This window comes from Entelurus aequoreus, linkage group LG24 (genome assembly GCF_033978785.1).
Source record: "Entelurus aequoreus isolate RoL-2023_Sb linkage group LG24, RoL_Eaeq_v1.1, whole genome shotgun sequence".
Lineage (NCBI taxonomy): Eukaryota > Metazoa > Chordata > Actinopteri > Syngnathiformes > Syngnathidae > Entelurus > Entelurus aequoreus.
The window spans coordinates 6,715,997-6,739,803 of record NC_084754.1 but is presented as its reverse complement, the minus strand read 5'-3'; the positions used below and the strand labels follow the sequence as shown (position 1 = coordinate 6,739,803).

General features: G+C 39.8%; 2 protein-coding genes across 4 annotated transcripts in view; one reads left to right on the top strand and one right to left on the bottom strand.

Annotated features, from left to right (window-relative positions):
* Window positions 1–2,429, top strand: part of LOC133641544 (engulfment and cell motility protein 3-like) — a 62,126-nt gene extending 59,697 nt beyond the window's left edge. The window contains exons 5-7 of one of the 2 annotated variants that reach the window (XM_062035339.1): window positions 1,059–1,138; window positions 1,214–1,291; window positions 1,363–2,429. In XM_062035339.1, coding sequence (XP_061891323.1) covers window positions 1,059–1,138; window positions 1,214–1,291; window positions 1,363–1,575 — 371 coding nt within the window. In that variant the 3' untranslated portion in view covers window positions 1,576–2,429. The remainder of the gene's footprint in view (window positions 1–1,058; window positions 1,139–1,213; window positions 1,292–1,362) is intronic. The other variant, XM_062035337.1, reaches the window with a different exon arrangement.
* A 391-nt stretch (window positions 2,430–2,820) lies between these two features.
* Window positions 2,821–23,135, bottom strand: LOC133641996 (F-box/LRR-repeat protein 14-like). 2 transcript variants are annotated; one of them, XM_062036186.1, is made up of 11 exons: window positions 22,696–23,135; window positions 19,235–19,336; window positions 19,009–19,143; window positions 15,894–16,073; window positions 12,860–13,165; window positions 11,036–11,252; window positions 7,950–8,107; window positions 7,655–7,870; window positions 4,127–4,339; window positions 3,838–4,052; window positions 2,821–3,777 (listed from the first exon to the last, which is right to left on the bottom strand). In XM_062036186.1, exons 1-11 carry the CDS (start codon window positions 22,747–22,749, stop codon window positions 3,615–3,617), a joined length of 1,959 nt encoding a protein of 652 aa, XP_061892170.1. In that variant the 5' UTR covers window positions 22,750–23,135; the 3' UTR covers window positions 2,821–3,614. The 2 variants fall into 2 exon arrangements, with proteins under 2 accessions (XP_061892170.1, XP_061892171.1); XM_062036187.1 differs by lacking the exon at window positions 12,860–13,165.
* Window positions 23,136–23,807: the final 672 nt, after the last annotated feature.

The window sequence follows — 23,807 nt, the reverse complement described above, 5'->3', positions numbered from 1 at the left end:
GTTGGCTTTTATCAAATACATTTCCCCCAAAAATGTGACTTATATCCAGTGCGACTTATATATGTTTTTTTTCCTTCTTTATTATGCATTTTCGGCCGGTGCGACTTATACTCCGGAGCGACTTATACCCCGAAAAATATGGTACAATGAAAATATTGAAAAGTTTAGATCCATGAAGGAAAGGAGAAAGTGAATGAATGTTTATAACTGAATACATTTGCATATGCATAAAAACGTGTTTTGTATTATTTTTTAAATGAATTAACATTTATGACAACCTTTTCCCACAACACAATATAGAATGTGAGATATAACAGAATCATGCATACATTTATCATTTGTTTTCACGTCCGTTGTGTCCTTGGGCAAGACACTTCACCCTTGCTCCTGATGGCTGCTGGTTAGCGCCTTGCATGGCAGCTCCCGCCATCAGTGTGTGTGAATGGGTGAATGTGGAAATACTGTCAAAGCGCTTTGAGTACCTTGAAGGTAGAAAAGCGCTATACAAGTATAACCCATTTATTTATTTATTCAAAACGCTTACAAAAAAAGTGGGACCCCAAAAATGTACTGTGGGACCTCATTTTTATGACTTGATGGGGTCCCTGGGACCCCATTTGGAAAATTCCTAGTGCCAACACTGATGGAGTATTGGTGCGTGCAAAACAGCAGCAGGCGGCTGTGGCCTGCGGGCCGGTTCTAATACTAATCAAATATCATCCATCCATGTCAATTGCTCTGTTGATTGTTATTCTGAATGTTGCTGTTGTTGGTTTTGGAATTATATTATTTTGTTGGACTGATTATTTAAAAAAAATAAAATATTTACCTTTGATAATTCTTGACTTTGACACATAGGCTCTAAATGTATCAAAAATAGGCATTTTTATGGCTTTTTAGGTGTAACTATTTGTGTTCTTTTGATCTGCGTTGAGACGGCAACTTGTCCAGGGTGTACCCCGCTTTCTGCCCGAGTGCAGCTGGGTTAGGCTCCATACCATGACGGTGTACAGTAGATGTGTTGAGGGCATACAGTAACTAACATATTTATGGTGTAGTTCCAGTGGCGGACATCAAAGCTGTGCTGACGGGCAAAGACTGTCCTCACATGAAGGAGAACAAAGGCAAACAGAACAAGGTCCACAGCTCTACATTCACTATAATATTGCAGAAGAGATGCAGAGAGCCTCACTGTCCACCATGTTGTATTTAGGAGGTGTTGGACTTGGCCTTCAGCATCACGTACGACGTGGAGTACAGCCTCAACTTCATCGCACCTTCCAGAACTGACGTGAGTTGGTCTCAGCTCGTCTTTTTTTAGTCGATCAAACACTTCTTGACGGTCTGTGTCTGCGCTGTCAGTTCTGCCTGTGGACAGACGGACTCAACGTCCTCCTGGGCCGAGACATGAGCAGCCAGTCCATGCGCAGCGAGCTGGACATCCTCCTCTCCATGGAGATCAAGCTCCGCCTCCTGGATTTAGAGAACGTCCCCATCCCCGAGAGTGCGCCCGTCGTGCCCAAACCACCCAGCAACTACAACTTCTGCTACGACTTCAGCCAAACGGAGCAGTAAAGTGTGTGTGTGTGTGTGTAAATATACTGTGTGTGTGTGTGTGTGTGGGATGTGACCAATGCATTCATGTTTTGTTTTTTTACAACATAAATCATGGTGATTCTTTTCGAATCACACATGTCAACAACACCCATCGCTTGACTGAAAGCATAAAGTGCAATTTTGCTTTAATAATCTGCTGCATATTTGTTGTCCGACCTGACATTACAGAAGCACCACCAAAAACTGTTGTTTTTTTTAATGATTGTACTGTTTTACCAATAATAATCTGTGTGATAGATGGACTATTCCTGCGTGAACACTTGAGGCTAAAGACTGCCTTAAAAAATGTTATCTTACCAAGGTGGAGCTTAAAATCAGCCTTTTTAGGACTTACGGTACAATGAAAATAATCATACACCGTGTGCAAATCACTTGTAAATGTTATGGTACAAATGATGTACTGTATTTTAAACATGATGATAGATACGTCTGTCTCGTTCTTCCCAACATCTTTTAATGCCAACACCTTACACGATGAAATGAGTTCACACCAACTAGTTAAATACAAAAAAACTTTTATATCAGATTTTTCAGTCAGTCATGGCAAATTGTGTCAGAAATTAGATTTCTCTATGCCCTGACAACGGAGACTTTGGACGTTATTTTGTGTGTTTGTACAAAGATCTGTTAAAAACTAAAAAATTGTCAAAAATAAATCCAGGTACAATTTCCAGATCTCTTTAGTTTTACTGGAGTCCAGCTTCCTTTGTCATTTTTTAAAAACAGTATTTTTACACAGTAGCATATTGAAATGTTTGTGATTGTCTGTCATATTGATAAAACTTAATTTGTGTCAACATAAATGCATTAAATGACTTTACTGGCGATACTGAAATATCTGCTTAATGGTTATCCCTCAATAACCCCATGCTTCTGTTTAGAATATATCTACACTATATATATATATATATATATATATATATATATATATATATATATATATATATATATATATATATATATATATATATATATATATATATATATATATATATATATATATATATACACACACATGTATACATACATATATATATATGCATTATACATATACACACATGTATACATACATATATGCATTACATGTATATACACACATATACATAAACATACCTGTGTGTGTGTGTGTGTGTATATATATATATATATATATATATATATATATATATATATATATATATATATATATATATATATATATATATATATATATATATATTGTATATACATACAGTACAGGCCAAAAGTTTGGACACACCTTCTCATTCAATGTGTTTTCTTTATTTTCATGACTATTGACATTGTAGATTGTCACTGAAGGCATCAAAACTATGAATGAACACATGTGGAGTTATGTACTTAAGAAAAAAAGGTGAAATAACCGAAAACATGTTTTATATTCTAGTTTCTTCAAAATAGCCACCCTTTGCTCTGATTACTGCTTTGAACACTCTTGGCATTCTTAAAGATTAAAGTACCAATGATTGTCACACACACACTAGATGTGGTGAAATTTGTCCTCTGCATTTGACCCATCCCCTTGGGGAGCAGTGAGCAGCAGTGAGCAGCAGTGAGCAGCAGCGGCGCCGCGCCCGGGAATCATTTTGGTGATTTAACCCCCAACTCCAACCCTTGATGCTGAGTGCCAAGCAGGGAGGTAATGGGTCCCATTTTTATAGTCTTTGGTATGACTCGGCTGGGATTTGAACTCCAACCTACCGATCTCAGGGCGGACACTCTAATTCTCTCCATGAGCTTCAAGAGGTAGTCACTTGAAATGGTTTTCACTTCACAGGTGTGCCTTATCAGGGTTGATTAGTGGAATTTCTTGCTTTATAAATGGGGTTGGGACCATCAGTTGTGTTGTGAATGAGAAGGTGTGTCCAGACATTTGGCCTGTACTGTATATGTATGATATTTATATATTTGGGCCACAGCGTGTATAAAAGCTGGTCTCCACCACAAGGACAGAAAATACTTTTGCTGTGAAGGTCCAATCAGAGTGTGAATTCAGTACCGTTATGTAGTCTGTATTGGACATTTTCCAAAAAGGGCATCTGAGAGTGAAGACGGTCCACCATGGTCACTGAGACTCTGCTGCACTTTGACACGTCCAAAGTTTTCAGTCTCTTGCAGTGCTGAGTCAGCAGGAACAAAGACCTGCACATCCACACGGTAAAGAAGGGAAAGTGTCGCACGTGAACAAAAGGGCGGACTTACTTGTCAGTGATGTTGCAAGCGGCGAGGTAGAGGTGCTGCAGTCTGTGCAGGTGTGGGAGCGCCTGTGCCACGCCCAGGTCACTTAGGTGTGCACAGTGGCTGACGTCCAGGCTGGTCAGGCTGCGGCAGTGACGAGCGACGGCCCACAAACTGGCGTCTGTGACCTCAGGCAGCATGGACAGTGACAGATGTTGGAGGTCTGGGTAGCGCACCACCTGCGTGGATTCGTCAAATCATGAGTCCCGCTTTTCTCCCGTGTTTGACGCCACGTGCGTGATGACGTCACCACCTGAGCGATGCTGCTGTCGGTCAGCTTGCAGCAGGCGGACAAGTTGAGCTCCCGCAGCCTGGAGAGAGCTAAAAGCGACGCTCCCGCCTCCTGTTTGAAGCGCTCCAGGTGGTCCTGCGTCACCAGCTTGGGACGATCCTCAAAAGGCAAGCGGGGGGGCTTGAAGAAACCCATGTTTCCAAAGGTGCGCGTGAACCTGGGGCCGTGGTCCTCCTGTTGAGGGCATCAACGGAGCTTTAAAATGTGCCTTCTTAAAGCCACAAACACACAAAATCAGAAGTGTTGTTGATGCACAACAGTGAGGCGTGAAATGTCTTCTACATTTGACCTCTAGATGGCTGTATTGAGCCTGCACTGATACTGGGTGAGTGTGTCATAATAGCACCATCTGCTGGATTAAAAAAGTCACTACATTTCACCTGCAAATACAAATATATTTTTTAAGCAAATCTCAGCGCAGAAAAGAACATGAAATGCACAACTCTGGTCAACGAGCCAAAGAGTAAACAGGTCCAAGGAACTTTGACCTCATTTGGTGCTATAAGAATGTACAACAATTCTTCTCAACTAAAGAGGAGAAATACCTTAGAGGAAAATATTATTTAAAACATTTGTATGCACGTACAACACTTAGAACCTTTAGCATATCTGTATGTGGAATTAAATGATGGAATGGATTAAGTAAAGAAGTTAAACATTGTACTGATATGATCCAGGTTGTTCCAAATAATAGTGCTTACAAAGTACAAAGAAGAAGAATTATGAGAAATACTTTCAACCTTATTGAAAATAACATATTCTTCATCTCAGTATGTTAATAATGGCTGAATTAATTCATTATATATTACAAAAATGTTGTGTATACTAATTCACAGATGTTATTTTATTATATAAAAAGGTCCGTGGGTGAGTGTGACATTGGCATATCCTTGCATTGTCATTTGAACCTTGCTAGCAAACATTGTAACTAGAGATGTCTGATAATGGCTTTTTTGCCGATATCCGATATTGTCCAACTCTTAATTACCGATTCCAATATCAACCAATACCGATATATACTGTCGTGGAATTAACACATTATTATGCCTAATTTTGTTGTGATGCCCCGCTGGATGCATTAAACAATGTAACAAGGTTTTCCAAAATAAATCAACTCAAGTTATGGAAAAAAGTGCCAACATGGCACTGCCATATTTATTATTGAAGTCACAAAGTGCATTATTTGTTTTAACATGCCTCAAAACAGCAGCTTGGAATTTGGGACATGCTCTCTCTGAGAGAGCATGAGGAGGTTGAGGTGGGCGGGGTTGGAGGGGCGGGGTTGAGGTGGGTAGCCGAAATGTGTTCGTCATTCTTGTTTGGTGTGGCACATATTTGTAACAGTGTTAAAGTTGTTTATACGGTCACCCTCAGTGTGACCTGTATGGCTGTTGACCAAGTATGCCTTGCATTCACTTGTGTGTGTGAAAAAACGTAGATATTATGTGATTGGGCCGGCACGCAAATGCAGTGCCTTTAAGGCACGCCCCCAATATTGTTGTCTGAGTGGGAATCGGGAGAAATTCGGGAGAATAGTTTCCCCGGGAGATTGTCGGGAGGGGCACTGAAATTCGGGAGTCTCCCGGGAAAATCGGGAGGGTTGGCAAGTATGACTGGGAGACACAACCGATATTATCGGTCATCTCTAGTTGGAACAGTAACACAATTGTAGTACACGCTCATGGCTTTGGGTGGGGGGAAAGAAGCAGGTTTCACTACACATCTTAAAACAAAGCACGGCGCTCTGTCAAGCACACCTGTGAAGTGAAAACCATTTCAGGTGACTACCTCTTGAAGCTCATCGAGAGAATGCCAAGAGTGTGCAAAGCAGTAATCAGAGCAAAGGGTGGCTATTTTGAAGAAACTAGAATATAAAACATGTTTTCAGTTATTTCACCTTTTGTTGTTAAGTACATAACTCCACATGTGTTCATTCATAGTTTTGATGCCTTCAGTGACAATCTACAATGTAAATAGTCATGAAAATAAACATTGAATTAGGAGAAGGTGTGTCCAAACTTTTGGCCAATACTGTATTTTATAAAACAATAAAAACTTCACATCAATTAGAGGTGGGGGAAGTAATCGATTTTTAGATGCATCGCAATTTGGACATGGAAAATAATAAAATCGATTAGTAAACATCAATAATCGATTTTTTTTACTGTAAAAATGGCCGTGCCTATGTGTACAGGAAGTGATGTCATGGCTTCAAGTGGTATGCAAAATGAATGAATGAATGAAGCGTTTGTACGCCGAGACGTGGTTCATACACGCAGGTACAGTATATTTGGCGCGACATAAACGTTTGTAAACCGGAAAGGACACAAATAGAGGAGTTTGTGAATGGAGGTTCCATTGTATAATAATAGACTATTAATCATTGTCAATAAAAAAAGTACCAATGATTGTCACACACACACTAGGTGTGGTGAAATTTGTCCTCTGCATTTGACCCATCCCCTTGTTCACCCCCTGGGAGGTGAGGGGAGCAGTGAGCAGCAGCGGTGGCCGCGCCCGGGAATCATTTTTGGTGATTTAACCCTCAATTCCAACCCTTGATGCTGAGTGCCAAGCAGGGTCCCATTTTTATAGTCTTTGGTATGACTCGGCCCGGGTTTGAACTCACGACCTACCGATCTCAGGGCGGACACTCTAACCCAGGCCTGGGCAATTATTTTGACTCAGGGGCCACATTTTAGAGAAAAAAAATGTGTCTGGGGGCCGGTATATCATTTTTAGGAACACTAATACAAAACCTCACAATAATGTCTGATTGAATGCTAAAAACGTTAAGACAGACCGCCTTAAAAAACGTAATGGAATTTCACATTTTTCTATGAACGATAAAACACTGAATATTGACAAAATATGAACATCACACCCCCTTTCGATCGACATATTTCACAATCAAAAGTGAAACGCAACAAAAATGCAACAAACAGTGAAATGCGAAGGGTACAAAAATAACCCACCTACAATCTGATATTTGCAGAATTTCCCCCAGGGATCAATAAAGTACTTTCTATTGTATTTTATATATCACTAAGCTTTAGAACTTTGTTGTGAAAATCTCCTTCCGCGTCTGTGGAAACGCTTCCCGCCCACACTGCTTGGTGCCTCGTCTGAGCTGCTGTGACGTAGATTACCATAGTAACTAATTAGATGACCATAGTAACTCATTAGATTACCATAGTAACTCATTAGATTACCATAGTAACTGGTATATCATCCATAAGCGCAGATTCCAACCATTGAAATACTTTGTATAGTTGAAGACTTACGGTCATTAGAAAACATCAGTGCACATCATAATGGCAGCTACAGTTTCCGTCTTAAAGATCTAAAAAAAAATTTTTGGGAATGTCCGGCAGGCCATATTGAAAAGCTCAACGGGCCGCATGTGGCCCCCGGGCCTTATTTTTCCCAGGTCTGCTCTAACCACTAGGCCACTGAGTAGGTGATAGAACTACAGTGTGTTTTCTTCACCTTCTCTTCATCCAGCTCACATGTCGTGTTCTCCACTATGCCCAGCAGACCCCAGTCTGTCACCTCCTTGCACCCACCCAGGCGGAGCACTACCAGGCCCTGCAGGTAGGAGGCGATGGCACGCACCGACAGATCGGTCACATTGACACACGAGGTCAGGTCCAGCTGACGTAAGGTGCTGCCTACAAGCTGCGTGAGGGCCAAAACAGCCTCGTCCTGAAGAGAAAAAAAAGGAGGTTATTAAATAGTTGTTTGTTTTTCCAACCCAAATGTGACGGATGAGACAAGGACGGACCCGAACGTAAGCGCAGCTCCTGAGGTGGAGCTTCTCCAGCTGTGCTCGCTCAGCATCACAGCGAGACAAACCCTTCACCATCTCTGTGCCCCCGATGTGAAGACACTCGGAGAGATCCACACTCTTCAGGGATGACACCGACAGCAGGTCAGCCAGGCCTGTAGACCACATGACCACCATCATTAACCTTTATAACCCCCCACAAAATGTTCATGGCAGCTAAAACACAACTGGCAGCCTGAGGGCCAAAACCAGATGTTCAGTTTAAAACTGACAGAAAGTCCCTACAAACACTAGAGTGCTCCTGTTGTGTAGAGGAACTTGGACCACTGTAAACACATTGGCATATCCTTCCATTGTCATTTGAACCTTGCTAGCAAACATTGTAACTAGAGATGTCTGATAATGGCTTTTTTGCCGATATCCGATATTCCAATATTGTCCAACTCTTAATTACAGATTCCGATATCGATATATACAGTCGTGGAATTAACACATTATTATGCATAGTTTTGTTGTGATGCCCCGCTGGATGCATTCAACAATGTAACAAGGTTTTCCAAAATAAATCAACTCAAGTTATGGAAAAAAAATGCCAACATGCCACTGCCATATTTATTATTGAAGTCACAAAGTGCATTATTTTTTTTTAACATGCCTCAAAACAGCAGCTTGGAATTTGGGACACGCTCTCCCTGAGAGAGCATGAGGAGGTTGAGGTGGGCGGGGATGGGGGGAGCGGGGTTGAGGGTAGCGGGGGGTGTATATTGTAGCGTCCCGGAAGAGTTAGTGCTGCAAGGGGTTCTGGGTATTTGTTCTGTTGTGTTTATGTTGTGTTACGGTGCAGATGTTCTCCCGAAATGTGTTTGTCACTCTTGTTTGGTGTGGGTTCACAGTGCGGCGCATATTTGTAACAGTGTTAAAGTTGTTTGTACGGGCACCCTCAGTGTGACCTGTATGGCTGTTGTGCAAGTATGCATTGCATTCACTTGTGTGTGTGAAAAGCCGTAGGTATTATGTGATTGGGCCGGCACGCAAAGGCAGTGCCTTTAAGGTTTATTGGCGCTCTGTACTTCTCCCTACGTCCGTGTACCACTCTGTACAGCGGCGTTTTAAAAAGTCATAAATTTTACTTTTTGAAACCAATACCGATAATTTCCGATATTACATTTTTTAAGCATTTATCGGCCGATAGTATCGGAAATCTCTATCTATAACTTGTGATTTACATAACTGAGGCGTTCCTCAAAGTACTCCTTTAAATCCTCGCCTGTCTGGCAGTTTCATTTTTGATTGCGAATGTGATTTTTGTATCCAAGTTGTTACTGTAACTTGTTTACTTCAGATGCAGTCATTTGGTCAACCTCTTTAGTTCATTTTAGGTCCAGTCTTTGTCACCATTTGGGTTTTTCAATAGTGGCCACCGAGTTTAGTTCAAAAAGAGACTCACATTTTTGCAGCAGTCTTAAAAACACTAGAGTGCTGGATAGGGCGCACCGGATTAAAAGGTGCATTAAAGGGGTCATATTATGATTTTTCTCAATATGTAAAACACTTCCTTGTGGTCTACATAACATGTAATGGTGGTTCCTTGGTCAAAATGTTGTAAAGATTATGTTTTACAGATAATCTTCAAGTCGCTTTCTGACAGTCGCTTTAGGATGCGCCGTTTTGTGGGCGGTCTTATTTACGTGGCTCACCTTCGGCAGCGTCTTCTCCCCGTCATCTTTTTTGTAGCGGTGTAGCGTGCAAGGACGGGAGTGGAAGAAGTGTCAAAAGATGGCGCTAACTGTTTTAATGACATTCAGACTTTACTTCAATCAATAACGGAGCAGCATCTCCTCATCCGTGGCTCACTAGTGCAACAATAACGCTGGAATTGTGTCCCGTGAAAAAACGTCCGACCGGAACTCTCTAATAACTAAAGTTCCTTGGGTGAATTATGTAAACTCACTACACCGGTAGTTTTTAGCACTTCCATAGCGACATATAAATTAGAACTTCACACTACTTTATATTAGAAATGGCAAAAGCAGAGGATGAACGTCCCATAACAAGGAGATAGTGAAAAAGAAGAAGTTTATCGACTATGGTATCAACACAGACATCAGCGGGTACCAGAAGGTAAGAAAAGTTGGTTTTGCATAATAGTGTGAAACAAAACGCCAGATAATATGTCTGCTTACAGGTGCCATTTTGCAGTCCTTATACACACACCATAGTAATACTTGTATCTCTGACTACGGTAGCCGTAATGGGCCGACAATCCATCAAGCGGTGCGGTCATACTAAAACATTTTGACAGATTTTTGAGTGCGGTGTGTAACGTTCTTTATTTTCAATGGAACATTTAAAGTTTTGGTGTTGTTTACTGGCGTAATATTGCAGTCTCCACGTACCTCTTATGTCACACTTATCAATAAACCATGTACCAAATAAAATGGCTTTGCGGTCGGTAAGCACAACCAGAATGATTCAGTACATTAGGCGCACCGGGTTATAAAGCGCAGTGTTGATTTTTGAGAAAATTAAAGGATTTTAAGTGTGCCTTATAGTCCGAAAAAAACGGTAGCTTTTATGCTGAGAAGGTCCTTGAAAACAGCAGAGCGCTCCAGTTACTCTGACAAAATAAATAGAGCAAAATCAAACGTCTACTGTAGAGGACATTAGTTCTCTGGATTACACAGTACAAAATAAGAATAGTGTCCTTAGCTTTCTGGAAATGTGGCCCCCAAAACAATTTAGTTGAACAGCCCTGCTCTAAAAGGTCTATGAAGATGTTCTTAGGATGAAGTCCACCACAATGGAGCAACACCCTCCTTGTCTGGGCACTTTCAGAGTGTGCATACAATGTTTAAGACTGTGAGCATGGACTAATGAAGCCTGCTTGATGAGAACATCTTCTAAGACAATCAGAGCAGTTCAGTTAAGATGTATTGACTGTGAGAAGACGATGACCTGCACGAATGACAACATTCACGGGCTTTTAGCAATGGTGACTTATTATTCAGTAGCTGGGTATTTAAGGTTATACAGTATATACACTAAAAGTAATAATAGTGTTGAACTATTGACTGACAGGACACCTGTTTCAGTGATCCTCCAGGCACGTGACAGAGATAAGTGCGTCAGCGAGCTCAGGCCTCGCGCGATGGCGACTACGCTCCTGCTGGTCAGCTCAGTGCAGCCGCTGATGTCCAATCTCTGGAGGCTGGGTTGGTGCTTCAGCAGCAGCTCCACTGAATAGTCTGTCAGCTCCTTGCAGCTTTGCAGACACAGCTCCTCTAAGGCCAGACCTTCAACCTGCAACAACACACACATGTTTAATATTTGAATTTTTAGCAAAAAAAAATACAACTTGTTTATGTCGACGTAACTAGCCATTAGCGCTGCAACGATTCATCAATTAGAAAAAAGCAACAATTTGAATGTTGTTGCTTGAATGATTTGTTTAATAAATAAAATACGCTGACATTGTTTCTGCATGACTGTTTCAACACAGCGCACAGGTGCACCTACTGGTGATGCAGGTCACGCTGCAGTCTGGAGGCGATATGGCATGTGCTAACAAGTTGTGTGTCCAAAGATCAAACACTCCTCCTATTAATACCTTTTCAAAATCTGTATATGTTTAATTGCTAAATATATTGCCACTCAATTTATCATATTGTACTTTGTCAGTCATTTTGTTTAGTTTGGTTGTACTTATCTTTTTTTAAATACAAGTAATATAGTATATAGTGATACTCCCGTGTTAAAAGGGTAACTTCAATGTTATGTGCATCCTATTTGTAATTATACAAAGCCTTTTTTAATGTTATTTTATTCCAGGCATTCTTCTTTCTTCCTATTATATTATATTTATTTTGTATGATTAGTATTGTTTGTTATATGTTATTCTATTTTTATTTCTATTAAGTTTTTTCTCTTTTCTTGTGTTTTTGAGAGTGTTCTTTTTATCTTTTCTTTTTGTAACTGAGCTATTTTGATCAAACAATTTGCCTTGTGGATCAACAAAGTATGAGTCTAAGTTTATAGGAAGAAAGAATACAAATCCTTGTTTATTTAAACTATTTTCCCTAAAAGGCACATTTAGGCTAAAGTATGTTTTATTCAAATACTTGATACAGTAAATCAAAGAAGTTAATTGATGGATTACTGGATTACTAAAATAACTACCATATTTTTCGGAATATAAGTCGCACCGGCCGAAAATGCACAATAAAGAAGGGAAAAAACATATATAAGTCGCATTTTTTGGGGAAATTTATTTGATAAAACCCAACACCAAGAATAGACATTTGAAAGGCAATTTAAAATAAATAAAGAAATAGTGAACAACAGGCTGAATAAGTGTACGTTATATGAGGCATAAATAACCAACTGAGAACGTGCCTGGTATGTTAACGTAACACATCATGGTAAGAGTCATTCAAATAACTATAACATATAGAACATGCTATACGTTTACCAAACAATCTGTCACTCCTAATCGCTAAATCCCATGAGATCTTATTTGTCTAGTCTCTTACGTGAATGAGATAAATAATATTATTTGATATTTTACGGTAATGTATTAATAATTTCACACATAAGTCGCTCCTGAGTATAAGTCGCACCCCCGGCCAAACTATGAAAAAAACTGCGACTTATAGTCCGAAAAATACGGTAATAGCTGCAGCCCTTCTAGCCATTGCTTGCACACTTGGGACTTTGTCTGGAAACATAGGCAGTTTGTTGTCATCATTTCCCCCCATTTGTGCATATTTTTGTTTTTTTTTTCTTGAAAAGTAGGTGATGTCTTATATTATTCAAATGTATCTTATATTTCAGCAGCAAAATCATCTGAAAATTGTACCCCAAAAAAAGTAGTGTTTATAGAGCCATAGTACAAGATGAGGTTTGCTGACCTTGGCAATCGTGCGAAGTGACTCAGGGGTGATGGAGGTCCTGCTGAGGTCCAGGGCGACAATGGTGGTGTTCTGCTCAATCAGCAACTTCCGCACATTCCTCAGCGAGAGCAGTGCTGAGGAAACCTCCACAGTTCCCACCGGGCATCCGCGATATGGGTCAAACTCAAAAGCAATATGACAGCCAGCCAAGGAGAGGCGGCGGAGCCGCGGCGTGCATCCTGTGAGGCGGTTGAAGGTGAGGTCAGAGAGGTAGCGCAGGTCGGAGAGATCCAGTTCTTCTAGCCCGGATAAGGCCGATCTGACCTAGGACCCAATGGAAAACATTGATTTCTGTACACACATTATTGCTTAAAAAGAGACTGCAGTTTTTTGGAATTTTGCCCATAAGCCACAATCCTTACATGAGACAAGAACACACACGTCTTTCCCTTTTCTGTGCGTTCTAAATAGTGAAAAACAGCTACCGTATTTTTCGGACTATAAGTTGCAGTTTTTTTCTTAGTTTGGCCGGGGATGTGACTTATACTCAGGAGCGATTTATGTGTGAAATTATTAACACATTACGTAAAATATCAAATAATATTATTTAGCTCATTCACGTAAGAGACTAGACGTATAAGATTTCATGGGATTTAGCAATTATGAATGACAGATTGTTTGGTAAACGTATAGCATGTTCTATATGTTATAGTTATTTGAATGACTCTTACCATAATATGTTACGTTAACATACCAGGCACCTTCTCAGTTGGTTATTTATGCGTCTTAGATTTCAGTTTTTGCAGTGTAGTTACTTGGTTTTTTTATGCAAACTTAAGAGTTTAGATGGCACTATCTGCAGGGGGTAAAAAAGTGTTGCAATCATGAATCCAGCAGAGGGCGCCGTCTAACAAGTCACTTTAGACTTTTTGTATGATACTGTGATGTGTTCAAAAACTGTGAGAAACACATTGCAAGGCTTATTGCAGGGGTGTCAAACTCATTTTAGCTCAGGGGCCGCATGGAGGAAAAGCTGTGCACACGCGGGCCGGACTATTAAAATCATGGCATTAAAACTAAAAAATAAAGACAACTTCAGATTGTTTTCTTTGTCTTACTTTGGCCAAAAATAGAACAAACACATTCTGAAAATATTACCATATTTTTCGGGCAATAAGTCGCAGTTTTTTTCATAGTTTGCGACTTATACCCAGGAGCGACGTATGTGTGAAATTATTAACACATCACCGTAAAATATCAAATAATATTATTTAGCTCATTCACGTAAGAGACTAGACGTATAAGATTTCATGGGATTTAGCGATTATGAATGACAGATTGTTTGGTAAACGTATAGCATGTTTTATATGTTATAGTTATTTGAATGACTCTTACCATAATATGTTACGTTAACATACCAGGCACGTTCTCAGTTGGTTATTTATGCGTCATATAACGTACACTTATTCAGCCTGTTGTTCACTATTCTTTATTTATTTTAAATTGCCTTTCAAATGTCTATTCTTGGTGTTGGGTTTTATCAAATATATTTCCCCCAAAAATGCGACTTATACTCCAGTGCGACTTATATGTTTTTTTCATTCTTTATTATGCATTTTCGGCCGGTGCGACTTATACTCCGAAAAATACGGTATTGCCAACTTGATTCTACCGTATTTCCTTGAATTGGCGCAGGGAATATAGTATTCGCACGTCTAGAATTACTGCCGGGTCAAATTCGTTTCTCAAAATAATTAACGCATGCTTGGCCTTATCGCCGGTTTATTATTGAAGCTGGATCAAATTCGTTTCGCAAAATATTAATTTTATTATCGCATGTCTATAATTTTCACCGGGTCAAACTCGTTTCGCAAAATATTTAGCATATGGCTAGAACTTCCACCGGGTCAAATTCGTTACGTCACGAGTGACGCATCTGTCCTCATTTTCAAAATGGAGGAAGCTGCTTGTAGTAGTTTACAATCGCACAAAGGAAACAAGATAAAGAGCTATTCAGTTGGATTTAAGGTCCAAGCTATTGAATACCGGTACAGTATGCTAAAGAGAACAGTAAGCAGCTATGTTTTATTAATATACCGTAGCTGCGTGTGTGAAATACTGTATAAGTCATTAAATGACTCCCGCCTCCTGGTGGTAGAGGGCGCTGCCGCGCTAGTGATCATTCTTGCTACTTCCGGTACTGCAGAAGAAGTAAACACACACAGCAAGAGATTTTTTTGTCTTCCTTTTAACAAGGAGGGTATCTAAAATAAAACAGTTTTCTAAACTGGACTTTCAATGGAAGCAGGAGGTAATAATTAAAGGAATATCTCCATCGAAACAGAGACTTTTAAAACTGAAGAAAGAAAATAAGGAAGACTTCTATAAACAAGCTATCGATGCTTTTGGTCAGAAGGAGCTGCAAATGGACTCCATTTATAAGTACAGGTAAGACCATAATAACGTTTTTTTTAATTAAATGTGCTTTTCATGATGGTATGCTTACATCACACTCAAAGCGCACGCCTAAATTTTATGGATTCCTTTTGGTAAACGCCGGAGTGAGAAGAGGTTTTAAAATAATTACCGCATGCACGGCCATCCCGCCGGTTTCCGGTAAACGCAGGAGTGACAGGAGGTTTTAAATTAATTAACGCCCCTGCGGCTATTCAAGGAAATACGGTATATGGTTTTCAACAAACGGAACACAGCAGAAGACCCGATTACATCGATAGGAAGAATTTGTAAGGATTATTCTGAATTTAGCAGGTCAAGAAGAGCACGTGTGCTGAAAATGCCTAAAATTATCTAACACTAAATTAAAAAGCCGATGGTTGTATTAGAACCACTGAATATTCATTCTCCAATTAGTCAACTAATCGTTAAGCTAGACAATGAATTGTCAACTATCAAAATTGGCGTTAGTTGCAGCCTGACTTCAACTTTAACATTTTTAAAGCCAGAAAATACAAGAACACTCCTAAAAACAGAGTCGCTGCATCAGTTAGAAGACGAGCCATATCTCAATAGTGGTAGCAAGATGTGATGTCACCTGCTGTCTGTGCTCCTCCCTGGAGAGGAAAGCTCCTGACATAAAGAGACTGTCCAGCCCTCTTAGGTCGAGCCTGCGGAGGGAGGTGAGGCGAGGGAGGAGGGCCAGCAGAGAGGCCTCAGACACACTGCTGCCAGGCAGTGCTAAACTGTCCAACCTGGAGCCGAGACATAAACCCACCTGAAGGGCACAGGGACAAACACAGGACAGAGTGAAAAGTATTGTGAGGAAAGGATTATAAACGTACAGTGAATTTAAAAAGTCTTCATACCAGGGTTGTACGGTATACCAGTACTAATAAAGTATCGCGGTACTAATCAACTGAAATCGGTACTATACCACCTTTGAAAAGTACCGGTACCATTCTTTCATCTGAATGCCGCTGTGCGGCGGTGACTAGAGAGCCGAGGCACATGTTGAGTGTGTCACAACGCACACAAAAGTGTATACAAGCAATAACATCGTGGTGGGGAAGAATGGCAAAAAACGACACTTCTACTGGTTAATAAAGAGGGTGCGTGAAGCGCATTATGGAGGTATTTGGACTTCAAAACTAACAATAAAGGTGACACTTTAAACGTCAAGGGTTGTTTTACACCTTTCCTGCTTGAGCAGTGCACGGGAGACGTTCCCTCCAGGGCCAATGTTTTGTCGGGGGTAACATTGGGTCTGTAAAGCTCCGCTCTTTAGTCGGAATGACGAGGCCGTCGATTAGTTACAACTTGGTCACTTTATTTATCATTTCCACTGGGCACGCCCACCATGCTATTAACACTCCTGCACATGCTACCGCTACCTCTCCTTGCCGTCACTCACCCCACATACTGCCATTCTTAAAGGAGCACACACCCACATACACTACTCTCACAACAGCTGCTTTAAGACACGCCTTGCTAAACGTTGCCATTAGTATTACCACCTTTGCTTCAAACTTAGGTACACATTTAAATAATAGGCATTCAGATCTGCACATGGAGTTTAAAAAGTGACAGGTAATATTAGAGATGTCCGATAATGGCTTTTTTGCCGATATTCCGATATTGTCCAACTTTTAATTACCGATTCCAATATCAACCGATACCGATATATACAGTTGTGGAATTAACACATTATTATGCCTAATTTTGTTGTGATGCCCCGCTGGATGCATTAAACAACGTAATAAGGTTTTCCAAAATAAATCAACTCAAGTTATGGAAAAAAATGCCAACATGGCACTGCCATATTTATTATTGAAGTCACAAAGTGCATTATTTGTTTTAACATGCCTCAAAACAGCAGCTTGGAATTTGGAACACGCTCTCCCTGAGAGAGCATGAGGAGGTTGAGGTGGGCGGGGTTTGGGGTAGGGGGTAGCGGGGGGGTGTATATTGTAGCGTCCCGGAAGAGTTAGTGCTGCAAGGGGTTCTGGGTATTTGTTCTGTTGTGTTTATGTTGTGTTACGGTGCGAATGTTCTCCCGAAATGTGTTTGTCATTCTTGTTTGGTGTGGGTTCACAGTGTGGCGCATATTTGTAACAGTGTTCAAGTTGTTTATACGGCCACCCTCGGTGTGACCTGTATGGCTGTTGATCAAGTATGCCTTGCATTCACTTATGTGTGTGTAAAAGCAGCATATATTATGTGACTGGGCCGGCACGCTGTTTGTATGGAGGAAAAGCGGACGTGACGACAGGTTGTAGAGGACGCTAAAGGCAGTGCCTCCAAAGCACGCCCCTAATAATGTTGTCCGGGTGGAAATCGGGAGAATGGTTGTCCCGGGAGATTTTCGGGAGGGGCACTGAAATTCGGGAGTCTCCCGGGAAAATCGGGAGGTTGAAACCGATACCGATAATTTCCGATATTACATTTTAAAGCATTTATCGGACATCTCTAAACACAAGTTTTGATTAGACAGTTGACATGCGCGTTTAAGCGCCGCTCAGAGATCATCACAATCCTGCCCTCCAACCACCAGAAGTGAGAAAGTGCAAAAAAAGAAAAATCAGACGACCGAATAAGAGAAACAAACCATTAAAAACATGCCCTACTGGTTAGCAGCCTACGCGACCAGTCAGCCCCACTGCAGCGTCAGTCCGCATTACACAAGCTGCAGCCAGCGTCCGCGGCCTGTAGCCACAAACGTCCAAACAACGAACATTTATCCAGAAAAATATTGGGAAGCTGCAGATGCTGTGTTCGCCGTTTTTCAATGTGTTCTGTCTACTACTGACTCAAACTGGACAATCGGGCATTACCTTTGGTACACAAAAATACATATCACTAGTTAACTCTTCGGTCCGTCACTCAAATATTTGTGTGCAACATAAATATATTTGACGGAGAAACAGCCTGTAGGAAACACTTGCAAAATGATCTCACCTAGGTAAATGCTGAACAATATTAATACATTAATTCATAAACTAGTATAGTTGTTTGTACTACAGTACATCTTATTGCAATGTTTTTTCAAACAATATTTGTTATCTAAAAGTTAGTTTTTCTTTTCAAAGAGATGTTACATGTTAAAATTGTTGTGTTTTGGAAGGCACAGCCAATAAAGGCCAATAAACTTTGATCGATTGATTGAGTGATATTCATTTAAATGGGAGGGGCTGATTTGGGATACGAGTTCGTTCTTGGAACGTAATGAACTCTTAAGTTAAGGTATTTCTGTAATAGGTCAACATCTGATCAGGGGCCCATAAAGGAATATTTGGAAGGCAATTGCTTGCACTCAGAGTAAAGGGGGGCTGAATATTTTACACTTTTCTGTTTTTAATTTGTACAAAAAAATGAAAAATTATTCATTATTCCACTTCACAAACTTCTTCTAATGTCAACATGTTAAATAGTTTTAGCTTTTTTTTTTATTTAAATGTTTCAATATTAAAATGGCCACAGCTGTTTTTCCAATATTTGGTGCTCAGTAGATACGGCTGGTCATCACTGCTAGTCTAAAGTCTGAACCTCACTGCAAGACAGTAATAGTATAATAATCTGCATGACAGTAATAGTATAATAATGTAGACAAACAAATACAAGGCTAGTCAATTTCAAGCTTGGACAACTTGAAACCTGGTCGACACTGATTAAAGCCGCTCCCTTTATAAAGGTTTGATGCACCACAAACTGACCTCCATCAACAGAGATCTGGACAAGCTGAATCCATCCAGCTGGCTGATGATCAGGCTGCAGCGAGATCTTCGCCCCAGACCCCTGACCAGTTCCAGGGATGCGGCTGAAGCCGGAAAGCAAAACATGACATTTTTCTACACAAAAAGAGCAGACAGACGAGAGGTTTGTCCTTCAAGTAATAATCAATCATCGTCGCCGAAGTGACATGTATGTGGCACAAATCACCTGAAAGCAGGAGTCCTGGCTGGCAAAGTACCAGCTGCGGCAGACGAGTGAGGCTTCCTTCCTGTCTGAAGTCGGTAGAAAGCCCAGCACGTACACTAGGATCTGTCAAAAAAGCGTGGTGGGGAACATTAGATTAGCTTTAAAAGAAAAGGGGGTTGCTGAGAACATGATACAATTAAATTTTTAAGGTAACATTTAAAAATGAGCTGATTACGATAACTATGCTTGTTCTCTTATACATTTCCAAGTCTCATTTGCAATGCAATTGCACTTCCAAGACATTAGTTGGCAGTACTGTATGTATAGGCTATCTAGGACATGTTGTCTGATTAGGAAGTAGCTTTTTCAGTGAAGCTGAGTGTGTTATGTTACACCCTACAAAGTATTTATACTGTGAGTATTGTGCTTTTTACACACCAGCTGTTTGATTGTAGCATTCAACTTAGTTGGAGTTTTCAATACCAAATTTGGAGGTGTTGAAAACCATGTAAAATCGCTAATCGTAGCCTGCCTATGGTGAATCCGATGTAAATTAGCATCATTGGAAGAGTGGAACCTTACTTTACGTTCAAGAGTTTTCTACCAATCATACTTTCTTTGTTGGTGTTGAAAATTGCAAATTTACTAAGAGGGAGTTTGGCTGAGTCCGCCCTGAGAAATGCTTGAGTAAGGGTTTCCTTGAGCTGGCGTTTAGTCTGCAACCGGACATCACGTGACATCAGGTGCAACAAAAGTAACGATATATTGCACTGTTTGGTTTTACGTGTCCTATGACTTTGGTCTGTGCTTATAAAAGTACCAAATTCGGTACCCATCCCTAATAATATTATATAAATGTAAAAAAACATGACGACAGGTGAGGTCTGGTATTTTGGTATTTGGGTATGCACATTTGTGCGGAAAATTCAACACTCAAAAACGATCTAATTACCCCTGACAATTTCAATTTATAAAGGACAGACCCTTTGAGAGGTAGCATCTTCTTTTCAAGGGCGTCCCAACACTTAAAACATACATTACAATAAAACACAACTAACACAAAAACACACTGCTCTACCACATCCGCAGCACCGCACACCCCACAAGCTCACACACACATATACATAATCAACTGCAATACATAAACAACCGAATACTATGGCAAATTTGGATTGAGAGTAAAAAACTAAATCAGAAACAATGAATTTCAAATATGTATGACAATTATTCCAATCAGATGTGTCTGAACTTGAATGGCCTGTGACTTATTTATTTATCATCTATTTCTACTGAACCTAAATCATGTAATATACGATACTCGTACCATTACGACTTTATACTCATAATTGTACTATGTGCCCTGCCACTAGTATGACTTGAATATTGCTTATATGGTTGATGTAGTAGTTTCAGAATAAATGATTTCTTTAAATTCTCTATTGCCAATGCTGATACAAATATTGTACGTTCTCCTTGAAATTGTAATCATTTAGTGATTTTGCTTCTAATTTGTGTACACACACACACAGTACAGGCCAAAAGTTTGGACACACCTTCTCATTCAATGGGTTGTCTTTATTTTCACGACTATTTACATTGTTGATTGTCACGGAAGGCATCAAAACTATGAATGAACACATGTGGAGTTATGTACTTAACAAAAAAAGGTGAAATAACTGAAAACATGTTTTATATTCTAGTTTTTTAAAATATCTACCCTTTGCTCTGATTACTGCTTTGCACACTCCTGGCATTCTCTCGATGAGCTTCAAGAGGTAGGTTCAAATGTTTTTCACTTCACAAGTGTGCTTGAAGCTAATCTAGATGTCAACATCTAGATTAGCTCCTTCCACAACGTGTGGTTGTGGAAGGAGGTGTGTGATGTTGACATTAAAGAAGCGGTGGCTACCGAACCTGCTCTAATGTCTCCTGTTTATTATTTTATTAGATAAGTACACTGTATAGGCAAACCCAGGACACTCGGCTACACTGCTAATATCTAGCATCATTTGAAAAGTCACCTGCTAGACAATGAAGAGTGCTTACTCCGCACGTCAATATCTCCGTTTGGTGCCACACGCCCAGACCATCAAAATGCAGAGGCAAACATTTCCAGATCAACACCGTATGAAAAAAATAGTGATTTTTTTACATGTAATTTCCTTCTCTGCATGAAAGTTTAAAAGTAGCATATAGTAATGCAGTATGAAGAAGAATGTTTTAATGTAGACTCATAGAATCATCATACTGCTGTGATTTTATGCATCAAGTGTTCATTCAAGGCTAAGGCAAAATATCGAGATATATATCGTGTATCGCGATATGGCCTTAAAATATTGCGATATTAAAAAAATGCAATATCGCCCAGCTCTAACACACACACATTTATATATATACACACACACACACATATATACACACATTTATAGTGTGTGTATACTGTATAACAATATGAGAACATCATATCCAAAATGTAAACAACTTAAAAATCACAGATACTTGTAAAAAAATTTACTTAGAAGAGAACAGAGAGCAATATCGATGCCTCTCAATACACACATTCACTACAAACTGTTAATGTAAGTGTGTGTATATGTACATTACATGTGTATATGTACATTACATGTCTATATGTACATTACATGTCTATATGTACATTACATGTGTATACACTACCGTTCAAAAGTTTGGGGTCACATTGAAATGTCCTTATTTTTGAAGGAGAAGCAGTGTACTTTTCAATGAAGATAACTTAAAACTAGTCTTAACTTTAAAGAAATACACTCTATACATTGCTAATGTGGTAAATGACTATTCTAGCTGCAAATGTCTGGTTTTTGGTGCAATATCTACATAGGTGTATAGAGGCCCATTTCCAGCAACTATCACTCCAGTGTTCTAATGGTACAATGTGTTTGCTCATTGGCTCAGGAGGCTAATTGACGATTAGAAAACCCTCGTGCAATCATGTTCACACATCTGAAAACAGTTTAGCTCGTTACAGAAGCTACAAAACTGACCTTCCTTTGAGCAGATTGAGTTTCTGGAGCATCACATTTGTGGGGTCAATTAAACGCTCAAAATGGCCAGAAAAAGAGAACTTTCATCTGAAACTCGACAGTCTATTCTTGTTCTTAGAAATGAAGGCTATTCCACAAAATTGTTTGGGTGACCCCAAACTTTTGAACGGTAGTGTATGTACATTACATGTGTATATGTACATTACATGTATATATGAACATTACATGTCTATATGTACATTAAATGTGTATATGTACATTACATATCTATATGTACATTACATGTGTATATGTACATGACATGTCTATATGTACATTACATGTGTATATGTACATGACATGTCTATATGTACATGACATGTCTATATGTACATTACATGTATATATTTACATTACAACACGCTCACTCTTTGCAACTAGTTGACACTAGCATCTCCTTGAATGACCTCCGAGTTGACTCACCTCCAGGGGTAAATTCGGTGCTTCCGGCGAGTCCTCCTCATCGCTGCCTTCCATCTCAGAGTAGCCCTCAGCGGTCTGGAGCTAACCGCTCACTAGCTAGCAGCTACCGAGCCTGAATGCTAATAGCTAGCAAGCCAGCTGGACTCGAGCTCATATGTAGAATAATGAGCGACATGGCCGACGTCGTGACAGTAGAGAGTAGTAAAGAGCCATGTCAACAACTGTCGTGTCAACAACTGCCTCCTCCAGACTTTGACACAGCGTTCGTAGAACGGGACAGTAAATACATTTGTTCATTTATGAGGCTGCGCCGGTGTCCTGAATTGGATCAGCTGACTGCCATGACGTCACTATGGGCGGGAAAACCAACCCGGTGGAAGAGCGGAGGTGGATATTCACCTCCGTAGCTCCAGCGGAAGCTCCGCCTCACCGAGCCCGTAAAGCTCTCTCATGCTACCGGGGAGCTCGCGGGAGAAATGCAGCTCAATGCTGGTCGTTTACATTTAGGGACCGTCAATCAATTACTATCGTGTTGTAAGAGTGTTTGTTAAGAATGTCTTCTCAATCAAAACACCAAATAATCCAGGAGTCCCCAAACTACGGCCCGCAAGCGTCCAAAATCCAAGTTTAAAAAGTTCATTTTAATTTTTTTAAATTATTATCATTATTTTTTAAATCTGTCCTTTCTAATCCATTTTCTATCAATTGTTACTCTTGGGGTCTCATAGCTATATACTCAGACAAATCATATTGTCCAAAAATGTATTTTCCCATCGATAACGTCAATTAGTGCGCAAGGAATATATATATATATATATATATATATATATATATATATATATATATATATATATATATATATATATATATATATATATATATATATATATATATATATATATATATATATATATATATATATATATAATAAGTGCTACAGTGTATTAAAAAAAAAAATTAAAATATTTAAAAAAAATAGAACTACAGCTAAAAAAAAGGCTTTTTTAAAAAGAGGGATTTGTAAGCCTTTTTTAAAAGCATCCACAGTCTGTGGTGCCCTCAGGTGGTCAGGGAGAGCGTTCCACAGACTGGGAGCGGCGGAGCAGAAAGCC

Bases quoted from the DNA above. Each gene is read 5' to 3' on its own strand.
- LOC133641996 (XM_062036186.1), bottom strand. From the start codon at position 22,749: ATGGAAGGCAGCGATGAGGAGGACTCGCCGGAAGCACCGAATTTACCC. The intron at 11,253-12,859 runs GTCAGCAAACCT...GTGTTGTTGCAG, and splicing joins CACTTCGCACGATTGCCAAG to GTTGAAGGTCTGGCCTTAGA. The intron at 3,778-3,837 runs GTAAGTCCGCCC...GTGGATGTGCAG, and splicing joins GCTTGCAACATCACTGACAA to GTCTTTGTTCCTGCTGACTC.